General features: G+C 45.4%; 1 protein-coding gene across 11 annotated transcripts in view; it reads right to left on the bottom strand.

The window, feature by feature from the left end:
• The window catches only part of LOC138301142 (zinc finger protein 618-like), a 781,690-nt gene that overhangs the window by 617,072 nt on the left and 142,831 nt on the right, over window positions 1–21,787 (bottom strand). For 9 of the 11 annotated variants that reach the window (XM_069241298.1, XM_069241296.1, XM_069241300.1 and 6 more), the window contains exon 3: window positions 574–615. In XM_069241298.1, coding sequence (XP_069097399.1) covers window positions 574–615 — 42 coding nt within the window. The remainder of the gene's footprint in view (window positions 1–573; window positions 616–21,787) is intronic. The other 2 variants (XM_069241301.1, XM_069241293.1) reach the window with 1 other exon arrangement.

Genomic DNA, 21,787 nt, shown 5'->3' with positions numbered 1-21,787 from the left:
AGAACAAACTCCCCAATCAGCATCTGCTGTACAACGCTGCCTTGGAAAAATATCAGTTGCCTGGGCTTCGGAAAAAACTAAACTGGAAGAGAAGCATTTCGACTTTACCAGTTGACGTCTTTTGGGTGAAGTGGTATGGCTGCCTAAAGGACAGATGTTTCAAAGCATTACAAGGGATGACAAAGGTGCATAACTCTACGGAGATTAACACAAATCTTTCAGAGAAGCAAATAACCTCCCTGATTTCCATACTATTGGTGCAAGGGAAAAGAGAGGACACTGATTAACAGGAGAAATAAGGGAGTTCAGATGAAAAGTATGGTAAAACTGGACCTGGTGGGAGGAGGTGGCTGCGTCCTAAATCCAACAGGAATCTTTTACTAGGTCTTAACCCCATTTTAAATATAACACATGGTCAAAATTCCCATAATGGCAGAACAAGTATTGGTTTCATGAAGAGTTAAAACTATTCACACATAATGGAGAAAAATGTTTTAATGCTGTCTCCCTACATTTCAATGTGGCCTGCCTAGGCCCATGATAAAAAGGTTACTCAAACGGAAAACTCCTTACCTGAGACTTGGTGTCTGTCAACAATGATCAAATTATTTTCTGCTGGAGAGTGAAGAAAAAGAAGTATACATTACGAGATATTCAGGGAAAAGGCAGGAATTGAAAATATTCACTCACGCCATTTTCATTTTAAGTACTCACTGTCAAAAACATTCAACTTGGAGAAAAACTTTCAAATAATGTGGAAACAGTGCTAGAGAAACAACCTGACAGTTATTGTGAAAAAGATTCCATTAAATTTTAACTATTCACAGCATTGTGCTGACCTTCTCTGAAACCCATGTACATTTCGAACACACAAATGATTCAGCCATAGGTCCAGTGGCGGCTTGTGTCATTTAAAGGTGGTGGGGCGTAAATGTTTGGGGTGAGTGCTTTGCGGCCAGCGAACATGGTGAGTGAGCCCGACCATCCTAAGAGAGGTTCAGGGGGGTTCTCCCCCCGGAAAATGTATTTTAAAAAAAAGTGACATCAAGGAATAAATATAAAAAGGCTGTAGGGCACCCTACAACTAGAGTACAGCCCGAGGCAATATGCTGGCGCCATCCCCTGGAATCAGTTCCCAGGCCCTGTGATTTTATTTATGTTCTGTCCATTGTGAAAAGTTTATTTACATGCGAGTGAGCCGCGAGCATTTTTATAGATAAGAGTGCCCTTTATAAAAGCCAAGGCTCTGCTACAAAGATATGTAAAAAAAATATATATAAAATAAACATTGCAGCTTACATAGTGTTCACCACACACACTGTAATAATTTTTCCTCCTGGCATTGCTTTCTATTGGGTCTTTCTGTTACCCTCAGTATCTCTCTCTCTCTCTCTCTCTCTCTCTCTCTCTCTCTCTCTCTCTCTCTCTCTCTCTCTCTCTCTCTCTCCTTCTCTCCCCCCCCCCCCCGCTTCCCCCCCTCCCCCAGTATTGTAGTAACAGTTTTGGGGCAAGGGCTATGCATTTGGCAAGTGCACTTTGCTTTACAGCTAGCTGTTTACGGGCTGTCTTGTAAACATCTGAGAGACATTTGCTGTGAAATAAAAGGGTTCGGTATATGGTTGCGCACACTTTCTTTGAATGGCGCTCGCTCACACAGTAAATGAGGGCCATGCATCCCTGGTGTCTAAGATGCGCAGCCCTGTTACTGGGTGTTTCAGTTTTATTTACTGAAATTCCACTTTTTAGCTGCTCGCAAGTGTCCGCTTCAAGATTTTTTATATTTCACATATTGTCCCCCACCCTATTTCCATCCGTGCCCCAATGTATCCAATACAGTTATCTCTACGGTAGTGAAAGGATCGCTCCAAAAACCACTTGCACACGCCACCGTACGCTATATTTAAACACGAGTTAAGCAATCGACGTATCTTCATTCGTTTTGCAGTTTTTTATATAGTGTGGAACAGCTCTCGAGGCGCTTGCGTGCTTTACATAGAAATAATACAGGAAATCTGCATGTAATATACAAACACCGCCCGGTCTCTGACCTGTCATTAGAGGCAACAATATGATGGGGCAAAACGTGTATAAATAAGAGGGGAAAAGTTTCACTCTAAAAGGGATTATTCACGTTGGCAATAAACGTAAGTCGACAACTTGCAAAGGGAAACCATTTACTTACACCAAGCACTCCTGCAAAGAGCAGAGCAGGCCTCATTCCAAAAAGTTATTCCTTTAACATTTCTGCTGTTGATGGTGGCAAATCCTTTACTGCAAACAACAGTTCTCAGGGGCACTGCGCGGGGCAAGAGGGCAGCACCTGCGCCGGCCCGGAGCACGGCCACGAGGCACCTGGAAGCCGTGCTGCTGCGGGCTGCTCAGGAGCAGGAGGCGCGGGAAGCAAACACCTCGTGTTTGCTAACAGTGCCTTAGCTGCGCAGTGCGCAGACTCGATTTTCGCTGCCTTCCTGAAGCCCCGCCCACCATTTCCCAACTTGTCACAGGGCTACACCCATACTCCGTGACAAATTGGGAAAGGGTGGGGTGACCATCCTCCACTACCCTGACTGACGTGAAGCCCCTAGCACTACAGGGCTTCAACCTGAAGTGCCCGGGGCTAAGTTTATTTCCACGTCATTAGGGGGTGGAGACTGGTCCTCTGAGCTATGTCTGTGCCGAGCTGATGACCTCACAGGCCTCAGGCTGTGAGCTTATCCGCCCGGCAAGCATAGACTCAGTCAGGGGAGGGCCTGGCCTGATCCTGCCAGTCTAAAATTACGTGACCCAGCCCCAAGCAAGAAAGAGGTGTGTACATTTCTTTTAGGGAGGGACTGGGAGTTAGGGGAGTTTGTTTTCACCTTTTTTTTTTTGTTTGTTATGTTTACGAGGGCGGAGCCCCGACGCCCTCGTGTAGAAACCGCCACTGCATAGGTCTCCTATCCAACCACTAAAATAACACTGATTACTACCACATGTTACAACACTATCAAGATCTCTGCAATAGAGTCGTTGCCAGAGTGGCGCCGAAATTGCCACCACAACCATACACATGGTAAATACTTGGTTCTCGGACATAAAGGCTGTCTGTATGTATGAGCACACAGCTAAGGCACAAATAGTGGAAATTTAAGCAAAACCCGGAGGTCCGCATTACAAAAATTATTAGACAAAGTAACTTGCTTGAAATCACAACATCGCTTCCCAGTCTTAAAGGGATGTAGTTGTAATTTCAGGCCAGCTACAAAATGAAATGGTGAATGTCTTGAAACAAGGTTAGAGGAAGGAAAGTCAGCTATATGATTTACAAATGGCACTGCAAGGTCCTCAGAGATCAAAATAAAAAACAACAAGCATTTACAAAGCAACGGGTCTTGCGTTTGCTCATGTTAGAGCGGATAGCGTTGTAAACTCCTAACCGGACTTTTCACCTATCGGCAAAAGTGCATTTATGTACGTAAGCCGAAAAAGTGCAATTAACTATGTAAAGCGCTCGACTTCTGCCAAGCGAAATCACGCTAGTTAATATGAGAAAAAGTAGTCCACGAGCCGGACAGAAAACAGCAAGCCTCGCGTGTTTTCTGTACTTGGTCGCTGCGCTCGAGGAGGGCTAGCCACCGGAAAAGGCATGACTTATGCATACCTTCGACTAATGAAAGCAAGCAGATTTTATTAGGCAAGCTCACTAACCAATGAAAAACACTGACGTGACGTCGACAGGGCTCCAAGCCCTTTTATAAACACTAAAGCGTCTCGCTGCGATACGCATGCGCGAGCACATGCAACGCAGGCTCGACCCTAGAAAGGAGGAGTGAGGAGGCAAAGGTTATATGTTGAGAGACTGAGAACAAGTTACTTACATTTGGAAATGTTCTTACAGGTGAATACTAAAACAGCCGATATCTCACCTTTTAAATAATCCCAGGCTCCAGTCTAGAATTTCAATGGCAACTGATCCCGCATGCTGACGGGTGGCGTCATTGGAATCCACAAAAGTCTTGCGCCGTCCCAGAATTGAACATGGGAAGCCACATAAAGTCTCCATTCCTGCACGCTACCAGTTTTATTTTGCACCCTCTAGCGCCCTCAGATGTGGATGAATCCGGACTAACCAGAGGTGATGGCGTACCGAAATGAACTTGAGACTTTTTTAAACAGCACAGCTGTCCATTCCACAGAATTTGGAGCAGGGAATCTAGAGTTAGAGTATCCACTAGAAAGAGCATTACCGAAAGTAACAGAATGGTAATTTACCTGCTGGTGTAGTGTTAAGCTTGAAGAATTTTCTGGAATCACATGCTGTGTGGGTCTGAGCTATGTCTCTATTCAGTGTCCTTGGCGTCTGTAGTTTGCTACGGGCCATAGGGATGCTATGAAAAATGCTTTTCTGGTTTTAAAAAATGGTCCAGATTTATTCAGAGGTTTGAAGGGTTCCCTCATTATCCGTGAAATTATCACCAAATTTTCGTTACACAAGAATGTGTTAGCCAGGGGTTGTTCAATCCTTTTGGCCCCTTCTAGCAATTTTGTGATGACTAGCGTACTGAAGAAGCTCCATCCTGAGTGTACCCTCGCTTACACTATTATGGCTGGACTTTAAAGTTTAGGTTAGGTGTTAGTCTACCAAGTATTTTGGGTATCTGAAGTCTTGTGCTCTACCGTCCACAAGACTCTTGTTGTTGCACCAATGGATACAGCTCTTCGACTCTGCACCAAATCGTTACCTTCAGCTTGGTCTTCAGGGTTTCCTCAGGATGTGCATGGTTCTATTTGGAACCTCTAGATGTACGAACTCTAAGTCTTCAGGAGCTAAGTTGCTGGACTGAGGCTGGTTTGTTCTGGTTGATGAAACTGTCCTCTTTGCATTGACATGAGGTCCTGTGACGCGGACAGCTTTATTACTTTTCCCTGTGACATCTTCATCAGGTAAAAGAACCAGGTTTGTCTTATTCATGGTATTCCTATCAAGATTAAATAATGGGAGATTACTTGTACTTGCTTAACACCAAAGGTATCAGTGGTATTGAGGGGAAAAGTATATGCAAAATTCCCTGATTAACAGGTTATTCCCTTTGGAAAGGTTGTCTGGGTGCCTCGACACAAAGGTTTGGCATTTTGTGTTTCCTGGGACTGCAGTTCTGGTGAGCCCCATTGTTGTTGTTGCAAAACCTTTCAAATACTTGTTGTATTTCCCATTTATCTGTGACTATTGCTTGTCTACTTATTATGTCTGCCTCTACATTTTGCACACTTGGTAGGTGTATTGCCATCAAAGTTACAGGTGTTAGGAAGGCCCAGTTCCAAATGTTTTGGGATAGTGATGGCACAAATGACCTTGTGCTCCCTTGCTTGTCATGATTAAACATTGTGGTCATATGGGTCATCTGGATTGGTACCATCATCCCTTTTTCATGTGCCTGAAATGCCCTTTGTGTCAGGAAAACGGTCTTCAGTTCCATCATATTTATGTGTTTGACTGCTTCCTTTGTTTTCTACAGATCTCCGAGACTGATTCCCCATGTGTGCTCCCAATCCCGTGTGGGAATCATATGTAGTGATGGTCACTTAGGCAACTAGTCACAAGAAAGGTCTGCAACTACTGCTAAATTGCTCAAATTCCACCATGCCTGAGTAACTGCCATTATGTTCTCCTAACTCCCCGTGTCTTGTGAACACTGATTTTGTATCCATTTTGAACTGGTCTAGTACATAGTCTGGCATGTGGAATTAATAGGATGAATGATGCCATCATGCCCATTAGTTTCCCAACTGTCCTCCCTGTCAGAGTGTCCATTCTAGTAAAGGTGAGTCGGCTTTGTTGATGCCAGGATTCTTTAGTCTGTGGTGAATACTTCTGCATCCCTGAAACTGAGTCTTGATCCTAGAAAAATATTTTTTTTCTCCAGTACTGGGAAGGTTTTAACCATGTTCATTGAGAAAAGTAATTTGTGCAGAAAATGCATGCCTGTTTTTACACTACTCCTCCATTTTGTAAGTTCAACTGTGTTTACTAACCAGTCATCGAGGTAGGGGTATACATGTGTTGCCTGACTTATTAGGTGTGCTTCTACAGCTGTCAGAAATGTTGTAAACACTCTGGTTTTAAATGTTACCCCAAAAGGAAGTACTTTGAATTAATAGTGTATCTAGTTCACAAAGAATCAAAGGAATATTTGGTGCTTCTTGTTCAATGGCACACAAACAGGCGTTCATCAGTTCCATGCTTGCCACTTTTCACAGCCACGGAATGACATCTTGAAGTGTGAGTATCTTGACTTTCTGGATCTAAATGAATTTCTTTAAGCACCAAAGATCCAGAATCAGTCTCACGGTTTTGTCCAGTTTTGGCACCAGGAAATCTAAAGAGAAGATTCCCTTGTTCATCTCTCCCCTGGCTACATATTCCATTGCCTGTTTTCAAAGGAGCACTTACATCCTCTGTTGCAAGCGTTGTAGCTCTTTCTTGGTATGTGTTCTCTTCTTTTTTTGGCCGGGTATTTTTTTGAGGCATTTGATACAGTAACAGTGTTGGATAATGTGAACTATCCATTTGTTGGAGGTGACTGACAGCAATTTCTAGAGTAAACCACCTATTCTGATCCCCAATGTTCTTCTGATGGGGCACCTACTTGTACGAAGTAATTTGCGTCACACACACACCCTTTCTAAGGCTGCCTCCTTTCCCTTCCCTTGACGAGGAGGCGAGTGTTTGAGGGGGAACGGAAACTGTAGTGGTGTTGAATGTTGTGCACCTGTTTGTCGGAACAAAGACTTTGAAATCTCCTCTGTCAGCCTTCTCATTGCAGAAGCCCCCATTTGCATGCGTCAGCGCAACTGCAGGGCTCTTATATCCTTTGCGGAGTCATTATCCTTGTTGAATCTGCTGGCCAGTGTCAATCACTGCTGCTCCAAACAGCCATTTTCCCTTGAAGGGAGTTTTTATGATATTTCACAACACATCTTGTTTAAAGCCAGAGACTTGTAAGCAGACATGTCGTCTAATGATACTGCCAGTACAGAGTTCTCAGTTTGCTGTGTGTGGGGCAGCCAGAGCAGACAAAACTCATGCACCGGAAATAGCCTTGCCCTCTTCTACATACACTTTTAGGAGGTGCTTCATTAACGTTGCAAATTCCCCCCACGGTTGCTGGCCATATCAATTAAGTAGTGCATTTGCTTTGGTTATTCCCTATTGTGTAGAAGCTGCTCTGTATACTCTTTGTCCCAGCATCGTCAAACTTTTGCTTTCCTTTTCCTGTGGAGGAGCCGTTGAACTTGGGGCATTGGCTCAGATTGTGGCAACAATTATTTTGTAGGTTATTACATTGTCTCTTAAGCACAAGGGGTCCTTTGAAGCATGTTTATATAGTTTCTTCACCCTTGGAATTACATCTTTATATGATGCTGGTTCTCCCTAAACCTCTCCCAGCCTTGACCAAGAATGCTCGAAAGCCTAGGAAAGTTCTGACTCTTTCTTTGTAATGTCAAGAGTTTGGGAGGGGGAGAGGGGTGCGTTTGGTTGTATGACGGCTTTGAGGGGTAGAATGTGACACCCTCCTCCGGTAAATCTGTGTTGAGGCCTTGTCATTCTCCCACAGTGCTTTTAAGGCTTTGAAAAAAACATGCACATACATGTGTCCCCTTCGAAGGAGCCTTCGTATCCCTCCTCCAGTGCAGTCCATGGCGGTAGATCAATTTGTTCCTCCTCATGTCCCTTTACTCTGACCGGTTTTGCAGAGATTCACTAAAATACCTCTTCTTCTGGTGGATCACGGCTATTACATCCTTAAGGCATTTTTTTCTTATGACTTTGCATGCTTTTTTTTTTTTTATTCGGGGTCACAAGCAGGTTCAGGCATTCCTCTTCGGGGTCAATGTGTCTTGCTTTCACTCCTGGTGCTCCCTCTCGAAGTCAAACTTGCATCGGAGGCACATCCTCCAAAGATGTCCTTGTGTTGGGACTAGTGTTTTTTTTTGGTCACCTGCCTTCGCTCATCAAGGGTTTCAGTGTTGAGTGTCTTTGGGGTCCTTGAACCCTGATGCTTAAGCTTAGGCTTACTATGCTTTGGCAGTGTTACCTGATCAGGTCTCTTGGGGTCGCACTCCCTCATCACCTTCTTCTAAAGCCCTTCTTTTGCCAGCTTAACAGTCTCCCTCAACGTCAGATCCCATTCCCTACTCCACCTGTCTTGTCCTATTGATGTTTTCTTCACAGTCAATTAACAGGCCGGGGTCCCAGAGAGAAAGCTGATCTTTTTTCTGCGTCATGACGTAATGCACCTATGTTTGCTTTTCTCTATAAAGTGTCTATGGTCATAACTTTGTGCATGCGTTTCAACCCTTGGCACTGTGACTTCTCAGAAAACAGAGGATGTAGAACCTTTGGCTGTCTTTTTGACCAAACTTATGCTGGTACTTTAGGCAGAACTATAGGAGGTGTTCTTCATTTCACTAGGTGATACGAGCCCTCTAGATGCACATCCTTTGGCCTCATGGTGGTCTACACACATGGTGCACATATTTTATTCAGTGATACCCGGTGGTTATCAGCTGCCCCTTAATAGCTCTTTCCATATGCATACTCACCATCTTCCAGCAGATCTGTTTGATGATCTGGCAACCATTCCCTGAATTGTCCTTAACGATTCCAGGGCTCTCACTTCCGCTTCCAGACCAAACAGTTGGAAAAATAATCTAAAGCGCCCAGACCCAACAGTGAGGGAAAAAAATCTAAAGAATGTGACCATGCCTAGGGACTTTCGGGGCGCATGTCTAAGTGTCCAAATAGTGAAATGGTGGATGACAATGCCTACATGAAAAAAAAAAAAGAACAAAAAGATAAATACTCTAGACCAAGGTACTAGGTGGCAAAAATAACACAACTATATGAAGCCAGGAAAGATTCACTTTGCAGAAATTGTTGTTTGGATGGATACTTCTAACTGCAGATTACCTTTGGTACAGATGCTCAAGCAGTTCCTCCCATAAGGTGGAAGGTCTGTGGAGTAGACGTATACCAAAATGTCCTGCAGGGCCACAAGGGCAAACTGATCATGTCTGCAGACTTGACTTTTGAGACAGTAGTGCTCAGTGAATGTATCCACTGGCATCCATGCAGCAGTCTAGCAGATGTGCACGGCAGAATCATCGCTGGTTGATGCAGTTAAGGAAGCTTTCGCTAGGGTGGAATGCACTCCTAAGCTCTCATGAGATTTCTAATTGGCCAGGGCATAGGATGTCTTTAGGCACAGGATGATCCCCCATGGACAGATTTAATGTATGTACCAGTTTCTCCTTCCTGGTACCAGAAAAGTACACAAAAAGCTGGTCAGCTACATGGCTCCATCGAGAAATGTATCAGGACTTAGGTGGAAACCTCTCTGTATAACCATTTAAGATCATCATCACAACGGGTTACTTGATTAAAGAGGGTTGGGGCAGCCAAACACAAAAGCAGCTGACATATAACCTTTGAGTGTCCACCGCAAAAGCCTTGTTCGGCCAAGGATAAAAACAAAAAAAAATATCTAATAGCTTGGACTGTAAAGGATGAAGTTGACAGTTCCTTCACCACCCTAAAATCTGTTAGATCTGATTACCTTTGGCGTGGTATTCCCCCAGACGTTTTGCCTTCAAAACTTTGTGTTTGCTGAATCTGTTTTTGTTGGCATTAGGACGCTGTGCACTTTACCCCTACAAAGAAGCAGTAAAATGCTTGTACTCTCTACCTTAAACATGGTAAAATTGGCCTACCTATGATTGGCACATTTAATTTACTTTTAGGTCCTTAGTATATGGTACCACTTGTACCATTGGTCTGTAAATTAAATGCTACTACTGAGCTGCAGCACTAATTGTGCCACCCATTAAAGTTGCCCCTTAAACATTTCTCAGGACTGCCACTATAGCTTGTAGTGCAGTTTTAATCTGTCATTTAGACCAGACTAAATAAACCTTTTGCCAGGCCTAAACCTTCCTTTTTTAATACTGAGCCGTTACCCCTAAGGTAGTCCCTAAAAGCTCATAGGGCAGGGTGCATGATATTTCAAATGTAGGTAATGTGTGCTTACGTTTTACATGTCCTGGCAAAGAGAATCTTCCAAAGTCGTTTTTCACTGTAGCAAGGCTGTAGGTCTTGTTACAATCCAGAACAAGGGTAGTGAGGAGGAAGCAGGTTGTCAGCCTCGTCGTCATCATGTGGAATGTTCTGGAGTCAGTGAACTACAACCGAATCTGAGCCAAACAGTTTAAATGGCGTTGAAGGAGCGGGAGGGATCATTCAAGTGTTGGGAGTGTGCTTTGGGGATGTTTTGGCTTGGCACAGGTTCAAGTTGGCCTGACTTTGTAGGCACTGATGTGGTTGTGACAGGACAGTACAAGGACAGGAGTGGAAATATGGACTTGGGTCGGCAAGGAGGCTCAGTCGCACCGGGTAATGGCCCTTCAGTCTGAAAGATGCTAGTACCCCTGATGCGCTAGAAGGCCCTCCAGATGGATTCGGCATCAACAAAGATGTGCATCAGAGTCTGCTTAAAGGCTTCCATCAATTGTGGCCTTTTGCGCTCCATGACACAGAGCTCAGCTCACTGCTCCCAGATCGTCTAAGAGTGCATCAGAAAGCATTTGAAGCATGACTCTGAATCCTAACCAGAACCTAGACACCACAAGCAAACATTGTGCTGATCCATAACCAACATCTCCTGCCTAGAGTCACGGCACAGGTTAAAACCAGTCACTTTGAGAAGAGACCTTTTTCCTGATACGCTGTATATTTTATTGAACTTAGGCATTGGTACAACAAATTAACTTGGGAGTAGAGCTCCCGATCACCCCGCACCATATTCGTACCCACAATGCCCTGCAAACCTCCAACTTTGCTGGAAATCACACATTTTTCCCACGTTTGTGTGATGGAACCTTCCGGAATCTGCAGGAATCCACAAAATTCCTACCACCCAGCATTGTCTCATGTATACCGATAAAAATTCTGCTGCACTTGTCAGCCTAAATTTTTTTTTTTTTTTTGCAAACTGCCCTTTTGGACCCGCTTGGTTCCCCCTCAATATTGACATGTTTTCAGCTCTTCCCTTTCACAAGCACTTGGTCCACCTACACAAATGAGGTATCATTTTGCCGGGAGAGTGAGGGGAAAGTTGGGTGGTATGAAATTTGTCACAGTGCTTTGATCCCACACAGAAATGTGGGAAAAATGTAATTTTTTAGCTAAATTTGAGGTTTGCTGAGGATTCTGGGTAAGAAAACATTGGGGGATACACGCAAGTCGCACCTCCCTGGACTCCCTCGGGTGTCTAGTTTTCAGAAATGTCTGGGTTTGGTAGGTTTCCCTCGATGGCTGCTGAGCCCAGGCCCAAAAATGCAGGTGCTCCCCCCCTGCCCCCCACAAAAACAGGTAGTTTTGTTTTTGATAATTTTGATGTGCCCAGATAGTGTTTTGGGGCATTTCCTTTTGACGGCAGTAGGCCTACCCACAAAAGTGAGGTACCATTTTTATTGGGAGACTTGGGGGAACGGTGGGTGGAAGGAAATTTGTGGCTCCTCTCAGATTTCAGAACTTTCCGTCACCGAAATGAGAAGAAAATTTGTTTTTTTAGCCAAAGTTTGAGGTTTGCAAAGGATTCTGGGTAACAGAACCTGGTCAAAGCCCCACAAGTCACCCCATCTTGGATTCCCCTAGGTCTCTAGTTTTCAAAAATGCACAGGGTTGGTAGGTTTGACTAGGTGCCAGCTGCGCTAGAGGCCAAAATCTACAGGTAGGCACTTTGCCAAAAACACCTCTGTTTTCTTTAAAAAAATATGATGTGTCCACGTTGCGTTTTGGGGCGTTTCCTGTCACGGGCGCTACGCCTACCCACACAAGTGAGGTATCATTTTTAATCGGGAGACTTGGGGGAACATAGATTTGCAAAACAGGTGTTATTGCCCCTGGTCTTTCTCTACATTTTTTCCTTCCAAATATAAGAGAGTGTAAAAAAGACATCTATTTGAGAAATGCCCTGTAATTCACATGCTAGTATGGTCACCCCGGAATTCAGAGATTTCCAAATAACCACTGCTTCTTAACACCTTATCTTGTGCCCTTTTTAAAAATACAAAGGTTTTCTTGATAGCTATTTTTCACTCTTTATATTTCAGCAAATGAATTGCTGTATACCCGGTATAGAGTGAAAACGCACTGCAGGGTGCCGCTCATTTATTGGCTCTGGGTACCTAGGGTTCTTGATGAACCTACAAGCCCTATATATCCCCGCAACCAGAGGAGTCCAGCAGATGTAACTGTATATTGCTTTCGAAAAATCTGACATTGCAGGAAAAAGTTAGAGTAAAACTGATGTTTTTTTACCTCAATTTCAATATTTTTCTTTTTCAGTTGTTATTTTCTGTAGGAAACCCTTGTAGGATCTACACAAATGACCCCTTGCTGAATTCAGAATTTTGTCTACTTTTCAGAAATGTTTAGGTTTCTGAGATCCAGCATTGGTTTCAGGCCCATTTCTGTCACTGACTGGAAGGAGGCTGAACGCACACAAAATTGTAAAACTGGGGTATGTCCCAGTAAAATGCCAAATTTGTGTTGAAAAATTGGGTTTTCTGATTGAAGTCTGCCTGTTCCTGAAAGCTGGGAAGCTGGTGATTTTAGTACCGCAAACCCTTTGTTGATGCCATTTTCAGGGAAAAAACCACAAGCCTTCTTCTGCAGCCACTTTTCCCCATTTCTTTTTTTTTTTTTTAAACGAAATTTTCACTGTATTTTGGCTAATTTCTTGGTCTCCTCCAGGGGAAACCACAAACTCTGGGTACCATTAGAATCCCAAGGATGTTGGAAAAAAAGGACGCAAATTTGGCGTGGATAGCTTATGTGGACAAAAAGTTATGAAGGCCTAAGCGCGAACTGCCCCAAATAGCCAAAAAAAGGCTTGGCACAGAAGGGGGAAAAGGCCTGGCAGCGAAGGGGTTAAACAGCTTAACAATCTTACTAACAATAAAACTATCAACTTTCAAGAACTACAACTGCCAGAAGGCCAAGCTAAAAAGAACAACATTCACCAATCAAATGCGTCGGTCATTGTATAAGCATATCCTCAGGAAGCGTCACTTCCTCTTTCTTCCCTTCTCAGCAGCCAGTTAAGTGCTTACCTTGTGGATACCCTTATGTTTTTTACAGCGTGAATGCTATTGCCCTAATTGTTGTCGAGTGACCCGATTTTTAGGATATTATTGTTAATAGATGAGTTTTGAGTGTTTACTGACAGGAATATAAATTAAATCGTTTTCATGTTGGACTGCTAATTGTTGCCAGAGATATCAAATATTACACTTATTGCTATAATGCAATTTATTTTGTTGGAGCATGTACACCTCTATATTTCGACATATTTACTCGACAATTATTTTGAGCTACTGCCCTTAAATCTTCAACTTGCTTAGCTTGGTGCCTCAATGTACTCAGCTTTTGCTATCAAACTATTTTAATTTCTAGAATGAGAGGTGTTTTGACATGATACACAGAGTAATCAGTGTCTCACCTTAACTCGAGTACGGAATACTTCCCAGGGCTCTGATCATAATGCACAGTCATTCAGACTGTAAAACAACATGCGCCGTTCTGCAAGGATTTTAGCAAGAAATCGTTTTTTTGCCAACTTCTTTATTCAAAAATTACTGAAGAGAACGACACAGCAGTGCACCACAGTCCACTTCAACAAAGCACGTTCATGCTCACGTTTAGCTGCACATCTAACCTAGGACATAATTTAGAGTTAGGTGGATGGATATTCTGTCAAACATTTGACAGACCTCATCCGCCTAATGACAAGTGCATTATATCGTAATGCATTCATAATTTGGCCGACAGAATACACGTTACGTTTTACAGATAACCCATCCTCCAAACTCCACATCAGGCATTAAGAAAAGGTTTCTTAATGATGAGCAAACCTCCCCACATGATCACAATCCTAAACTAGCAGAGTGACAACTTATAATGTATATCCTACCAACCGCAGCTGTCAGCAGACTTATTGAGGACACAAAACAAAAAAAACACAATACAATTTACAAGGATGTCACTATCTAAACTTCAAAGCTCTCATTCATCTCATCAGGGTTGTGGACTGCATTACTTTATCTTCACACGTTCATCTCATCGAAAACGCACTTTGTTTGCCAGTGCTCCTTCTTCAGATTATGAGTTTAATTTTTATCCACTATAAAGAATGTCTTTAGTTATGTTATTTCATTGTTAAGTGTCATTTTATCCCAGAATTTCACACCATTCTACACTGATGCAAGCTATTCCCCATTCCAAGGAGAAAACTTGCACTAAGTGGGTTTTAGGGCAGAAATGAGTTGTATCCTTCAATATACCAGCACCAAACCAAACTCATGAGGGCATAGTGTCTGCTTTGTGTAGGAAATGCTCAGCGTGCGTGACTTTATGGGCACCTTGAGTCAAGGATAGGCTTAACTCCAAAGTTTCTTAATTACATTGATGTTCCTGGTGGTTCGTCCCAATATTTGGGAGGCCAGTCGCTGTGTCATGTTCCTGGTGTGCAGAGCTGCTATGAGTTCTCGCCATCACTGACCTACAGTGCAATCCAGCAGTGAGGAAACTACTCACGCGTGGTAGCGATCTGAAGATGATTGTGAAAGGAGCAAGAGAAACACTCGACTGAAAGTTCACTCTCAGACTGAACTCAGCATAGGTTGGGAGCAGTACCAAAGGCTGCACTGGTAGATGTTTGAGGATTCGCAAGTCAACATGCTTCAAGGTTCTGGATGGTCTTGCTAGCCCGGAAGAAGAAGCAGTCAGAACAGAGGTCTCATTATGATTCAGAGATAAGCAGAGGCTGTAAATTGGATGCTGATCTGACCACAAGTACTTTGGAGTGGCAGTGTGGACAGTAACAAAATGTTTTGTTTTTTTCCCATCACCAGCTCACAATGTCCCGTGCAAAAACTGTTGGAACAGGCACTGGGCCAGCCGTCGACAAATCTGAAGACGCAGATCTGAAGAAAGCACCATGATGGAGGCAAAAGAAATGTGATGCACAAAATGACTGTCTGAAGCGAATAGGAGGGAAAGACTTGGGAGACCAGACAAACAAGTTACTTACCTTTGTTAGCACATTTTCTGGTAGAGAATATGGGTCTGTTTAAATGTCGGAGTAGGGAATACTACATCACAAACATGACAGATATCCCTTCCCACATATTACGATCCCCATAGGATAGAATGGGGTCGTAATATGGTCAACGGGATATTTGTCAATTTTGTGACTGTAGTCCGCGCCGCCGACTTCTAAATCAGGCCCTATATCTAGCTGAAGATTCAATACCTGTGAATTTTCAAGGCGTCAGACTGGATCTGGAAACTTTTGCGTGAGCAGTACCCCTGCACGCCATTGAATGGCTTCATTTGGTTCTGTGTCTCGTCTGCACCGGAAGTTACATCGCTGTCACCTACGTAAGCGCCACCCAGGCCCGAAGACGTCACTTTTCATGACATTCCACTTGTTCATCTGATAGACACTATTAGCTGCAGATTCCATACCTTCAAATAGATACTCAAGCCACATCCTTCTGGCGGTGGTTTGCGGACACATTTTCTAAACTAGAAAGTCCTGCAGGATCGAATGGGCAAAATGCCTGTCCTTGCGGACCTCATTGTCCAGACAGTAGTGTTTGGCAAACGTGTGCCAGAACGCCCACATTGCTGCCTGGCAGATGTCCAGGACTGGCACTCCATGAGCCAACACCATGGTGGCAGCTTTTCCTCTGGTAGAATTGACTCTTAAGCCCTCGGAAGGCTGCTTTTTGTTGCCATGGCATAGCAGATTTTGATACAGAGAATGACCAGCATGACATGGTTTGCTTCCGTACTGCCGACCTTTCCCCCCCCCCCCCCCCCCAACATACCCCACAAAGAGTAGGTCGTCCAGCCAGAACTCTTTTGGGTGGTCAAAGTAGAACAACAGCTGTCTTCTTGGGTCCGAACAGTGGAGTTCTCCTTTTCTTTAGAGGGATGTGGAGGAGTTTAAAAGGTGGGAAGTGTGAAGACTGCCCACAATGGAATAGGGTCACCACCTTTGGCAGGGAAGAGGCCCTGGAGCGAAGCACCACTTTGTAAAAGAACACACACAGATAGATAAGGATGCTTGGATGATGAAGCCTACAAATTACTCACCCTCTGGGCAGATGTTAGTGCCACTAGAAAGGCTGTTTTGATGGTAGGCAGCCAGAGGGGACAATTGTGCAGGGGCTCAAAGGAAGCATAAATGAGGTATGTGAGAACTAAATTAAGATCCCACTGAGGCATGATAAAGGGCGTAGGGGAAAACATATACAAGTCCTTTGAGAAACCCATTTACATAGGGGACTTAAATAAAGAGGATTACTCTGCAGGCTCAAGAAGGCAGACAGAGCAGATAAATGACCCATAAGAGTGCCCAGAGCAAAGCCCTGCCTGGAAAGGGTAACAACGAAGAGAGGAATAGCAGAAAGAGGGTTGATCGACTTTTCCGTACAATATTTTACACATTTTTGCTATCTGTAGGAGTATACCGTTTTAGTGGAGGAACGCCTGGCTGCGGAGATAACATTACAGACTTCGGGAGGAAGGGCAAAAGCTACCAATTGTCGCTGCTCAATCTCTACAACAGGAGCAGCAGAAGATCCTCCCAAAGGGGCAGCATGGTTGGAGGATCGATGCTCATTTTCAGAAGCTCGGGATACCAGACTCTCCATGCCCAGTCCGGAGCCACCAGGACAACTTGGGCCTAATCGTTCCTGCTCTTCGTCAGATCTCTGGGCAGAAGTAGTATGGGCAATAAGGCGTACAGGCTGCCTGAAATCCACTCGAGACAAAAAGCGTCCCTGAGCGATAGCCGCCTTGGAAACTTCAACATACAAAATGTCTGATATTGCGCATTCTCTGCGGAGGTTGAACAGATCTATCCAAGGCTCTCCCCACTGCTGAAAGAGTCCTTGTGCCACCTTCGAATGGAGACACTACTCATGATCCACTAGGCGTCAACAGCTGAGTTTGTCCATCTTGACATTCAGAGACCCTGCCAGGCGTTGAACCACCAGGGTTATGCCCTGCTTTTCAGGTCAAATTTAGAAAAGCAGGGCGCCTTAAAAGTGACCACGACCCTATCCCATCCTGCTTGTTGCAGTACCACATGGTGGTGGTGTTGTCTGAACACCTACACTAACTTCCCCTTGACCGAGAGAAAAAATGCTTTTATTGCTATCCAGCCCAGCAGCCTTAGCGTCATTCTCACCAAAATCCAGGACAGCGGCTGAAACATCGGTATCATAGCCTGAATATCCTGGACGTGCTGCTCTAGAGGATAAGCCCGAAACTGCACGGTGTCAGGTGTGACTTCAGCATGTTTATATTGAACCTCAGCAAATGTGGGAGGTCCGCCATAGTCTGAAGATGAGACGACAGCATGGGGAGAGCCCGCCTTTAACAGTCGGTCACCTAGGTCTGAAACCTGTGACCTGCGCAGTTGAGCTGCGACCACCCCTATCACCTTGGTGAACACCTGAGGGACGCTGGTAAGGCCAAATGGGAGCACAGTGAACTAAAACTGTTCAGGGCCTACCCTGAAATGCAGGTAACGTCTGTGGGCAGGCAAGATGGGGATGTGGAAATATGCATCCTGCAAGTTCAGCACTACCAGCCAGTCTCCTTGGTCTAGGGAAGACTAGATCTGAGCTAAAGTGAGAATCTTGAATTTCTCCTTTCTGAGGAAGAGATTGCTTGTCGGAGGTCTAGAATAGGCCGAATACCTTTTTGGATTTCAGAAAGTAGCATGAATAGCACCACTGCCAACTTCTAATACCAGAACCCTCTCTATGGCTCCCTTGGCCAAGAGAGAGAAAACTTCCTGACGGAGCAGGAATAGATGATCCTCCGTCAGCCGTTCTTGTGTTGGCAGTACTGTGGGAGGGAAAGAGAGTAGCCCGTCTGAATGATCTGCAAGATCCATTTGTCCGATGTAATGGACTGCCAGTGGAGGAAGCAATATTGAATTCTCCCTCCAACTGGGCACCCATGGTCTTGCAGAACCAAACTAGGAGGGCTTAGAGGCTGCAGCTGCCGGAAGATTGGTGGTGGACGACTTCTGGCTACCAGACACAGGGGTCGGAATGCACTGCGACCACGTCCTCACACAGCTTGGGAACTCTGTGTAGGGCAGTGGCTGACATATGGCTGGTACCGTGGTACGCCCCCTTTATATAGCCACAAAAACTGCAAAAGGCAGACTGGGGGCGAGGTGTCACTGAGAGGCCGAAGGACTTGTACGCAGCCTGCAAGTCCTTGAAGCGCTCCAGCACAGAGTCCTCCATTTCTCCAAAGAGACTTGTACCGTCAAAATGCATTTCCATAAGATTGGCCTGGATATCACCGGAAACGCCAGATATTCTCAGCCAGGCGTGGTGCGTCAAAGCCATTGTTAAGGAAACCACTCTGCCCAGTGAGTCAGTTAAAACCAAACCACACCTAATAGTAAACTTCCCTGCATCTCTCCAATCTTCCACTGCTTTGGAGAGGATGGCCCGTGCCTTCTCCGGGACCTGTGACAGCACTTGCGCAACTTGCGTATCCACAAGGTATGGGAATAACGTCCCAACAGACATGTGGTGTTCACAGCTAGGCTAGTAGAAGAAAACATTTTCTATCCTAATCTATTCAGCCTCTTGGATTCCCTGTTAGAGGGGAGTGGCAGGGAACGCGGCATGGAAAGCTGAACCTTGGACTACCAAGCTCCCAGGGGTGGAGTGTTACATCAGAAAACTTGGGTCACCCAGTGGCAGTTGATGGTGGCAGGAAACTGCCCTGTTCACAAGAGCCCCTGTATTGGGTTTGGACCAGGTACACAGTAGGACATCCATGAGGGCTTCATTAAAAGGAAGCAGGGGTTCACAGGATAAAGTCCTAGGCTGAAGCACCTCTGTCAGGAGGGGTCTTGGAGCTAGTATTCTAAAGGATCCAGCTATCCCTCCCCTACGTCACTGTAATATAGCCTATAGTAATAAGGCTCAGGATCTGACATAGAGGGCAAATCCTCTGTGGGCGCTTGATTTGGCGTCGTACAACGCCCATCCAGCTCTCTGTCAAAAGTAGGCAATAAGGATGGGACGGGACAGCCCAGATGCGCCGGGAGCAGACATTGAGGCTAGCACTGGAGAAGGAAGAGATGGCTCCCAGGAGTGCCCATGGATCCCTTGCTGGATCCAGACCGGCGCTGGTCGTACCAAGGCCAAAGCCATTGGCGCAGAACCTGAAGGGCCCCATCCAACACCGCTGGGCCCAAAACCTTCCAGATTGATGTCCTGGCACTCGGAGCACAATTTTGGGTTGTAGACGCGCTGCAAACACAAGAAGGCACACAAGGTACGTATTGTCACAGTTAGAAATGGGGTTCCTGGTTGGCTACGGTAGGCACTTCAACCAGGCAGGGACCACCACTCTAGTTAGCATGAAGGCGCTACACACCCAAGATAACCCCTGCTCATCCCCTGGGTAGCTTGGCAAGACCAATCAGGCTTATCCCAGAGGCAATGTGTAAAGGGTTTGCACAACACACACACACCAGTGACACAATAAATACACCACAAAAGAGAACTCCACAACAGGTGATATAAAAATAAACTGTACTGCACCAAACAAACATCATTAGACCAAACCAAACATGTATCAGTAATACCCTGCAACACAAGCAGTTGTCCCATTATCAAACCAGTTATTAGAACTCTGCAAAAATAAGCAGCTGTCAGGTAAACACATAGGTTACTGGTATCCTGTCACACTAGCAGTAGTCAGGTCAGAATTATCCCAAAATAAAGGCACATAGCATGAAACATTCCCCAAAGACAGATCCATATTGACATAAAAAATAACTGCACCTGTCCTGAAACGCGTCCCCATGAATGACCATACAAAGCAACATTTCTATATGTCCTATGTCACAAACAAAGCATTACTGTGCAAGGTTTACAGTCCCTGAAAACTGTCCCTGTGCTCTTATCAAAAGCAAGACCTACTTCCATTTTGGAATCTAACCATGCAGTAACAATGTGGGCAAAAAGAACCCTGTGGGGAAAAAGCAGCGCTTGCAAGAGACACTGCAAACACCTCCTTTCCGAGGGTTGCAGTGTACTTCTGCTTTCTTCCGAGTTTATGTGGTAACAAGGGACACATCTGTCCCAATCCAGGAGCTCCTGTGCTCCAATTACAGAACATGCAGTGACTGAGGCACACTCCGGCCCCACAGGAGCTTCTGCAATAATTATGGTACGTTAATGGCTCAGTAGGAACTGGGCTTCCGTCGAGAGTTCCCTTCCCGTCCTGCTGGCGAGTCACAAAGGCCCCTGAAAGTTTGCCACCTACAGGAAGGTGCATGCACACACAAAGCTCCCCCTACAGCAGGGAACCCTCCCAGGGTCCCTCGTGTGTAGGGAGATCACCGGACAGCCATCTGCGTACAGGCGTAGCGGCTGCTCGCTTCGGCTGCCCCTGCGCAAGCCGAAAGTATGCCGTAAGGGTATGGGGGCACACAGTAAAAAAATGGAAGCAGAACTTCCCTGGGCTCCCTTTGTAGGATCTCAAATAGGCCACTGCCTACGCCGACTGGCAGACCTCACCTGGAGCTCCCCACAGGCAAGAGCCTTCCTAGTCGCTCCAGACGCCGCTCCTCTCTTTTGGGAATAAGGTACTCCCTTTTCTCTGTGGTTGGAGCCACCCACAAAGGTAGCACTATTGTCACTATGCTGCAACAAGGCCCGGCTCAGGCTTCCCAGTCAGCTTGGGCTGCGGTGGTAAATCAAGGGGAGGGGAGTGATAATCCAATCCGCGTCTCCTCTCCCCAGAAGTGGAAGCCTGTCTGTGCCCGGTTGCGGGCTCCCACTCCTCCATCAATGCGCCCGCACCCAAGCGGCGAGCGAGCTCCTTCTTTTGCATTGTATTCACCTCAGGGCAAAAAGAGAGCCAGCTTCGTCCACGCTGGTGGGTTCATAGGGCCTGCGGCAGTGAGAGGGGTAATCAGATGAACAAAACAAAAAAAAAAAGGAAAGTGGACGGTCTCCACAGGCTCCAGTAAAGCAACCATATCAGGCACTCCACATGAGCTCAGAAGGCAGGGACACACAGGAAACCCAGGAGTTGCAGGTCAACTCTAACCCCACGCTTGCCCCTTGGAGAGTACTGGTAGGGCAAATCCACTGCAGACAGCCACAGACAGGGAGGCCAGCTCACTAGGGCAATCAATGGCAGTTCCTCCTGGCAGCCTCAATGAACCTTAGCAGTCCAGAGCCAGGGGACAGGCTGGCAGCAGGGCAACATACAGAAAACCAATCCAGAAGATACGAGGCAGTAAGGCAAGAAAAGAAGAGCAGTTCGGATGAGTCTGTTGTGTAGTCCAGCTCTCTGACAGAGGTTCAGACTCAGTTCCAAACTGCTGTCTCCATCAGGCGTAAGAGTCCTCTACTTATACTCAAAAATGGCTTTGTTTAGGGGATAACTTCAAAGGAATCCTTTCAAGTCAAGCACAACCTTTCAACACAGCCCTGTCTCTAGACATTACTAGGGGGTAATCAGTCCATTGTGTGAGGGCAGGACACAGCCTATTCAAATGTAAGGTGTGAGCGACTGTAATGATTGATATTTATGTTTTGACCACTGACCCCATGTTGCACTTAGCCTAGCAGCACACTGTCACATTAGTGACCACCAGCTTAATTTTGCCTATTGACTTTACTT

Source organism: Pleurodeles waltl, chromosome 6 (genome assembly GCF_031143425.1).
Source record: "Pleurodeles waltl isolate 20211129_DDA chromosome 6, aPleWal1.hap1.20221129, whole genome shotgun sequence".
Taxonomy (NCBI): Eukaryota; Metazoa; Chordata; class Amphibia; order Caudata; family Salamandridae; genus Pleurodeles; species Pleurodeles waltl.
The sequence above is the reverse complement of the archived record's forward strand: the minus strand, read 5'-3'. Positions and strand labels throughout refer to the sequence as shown.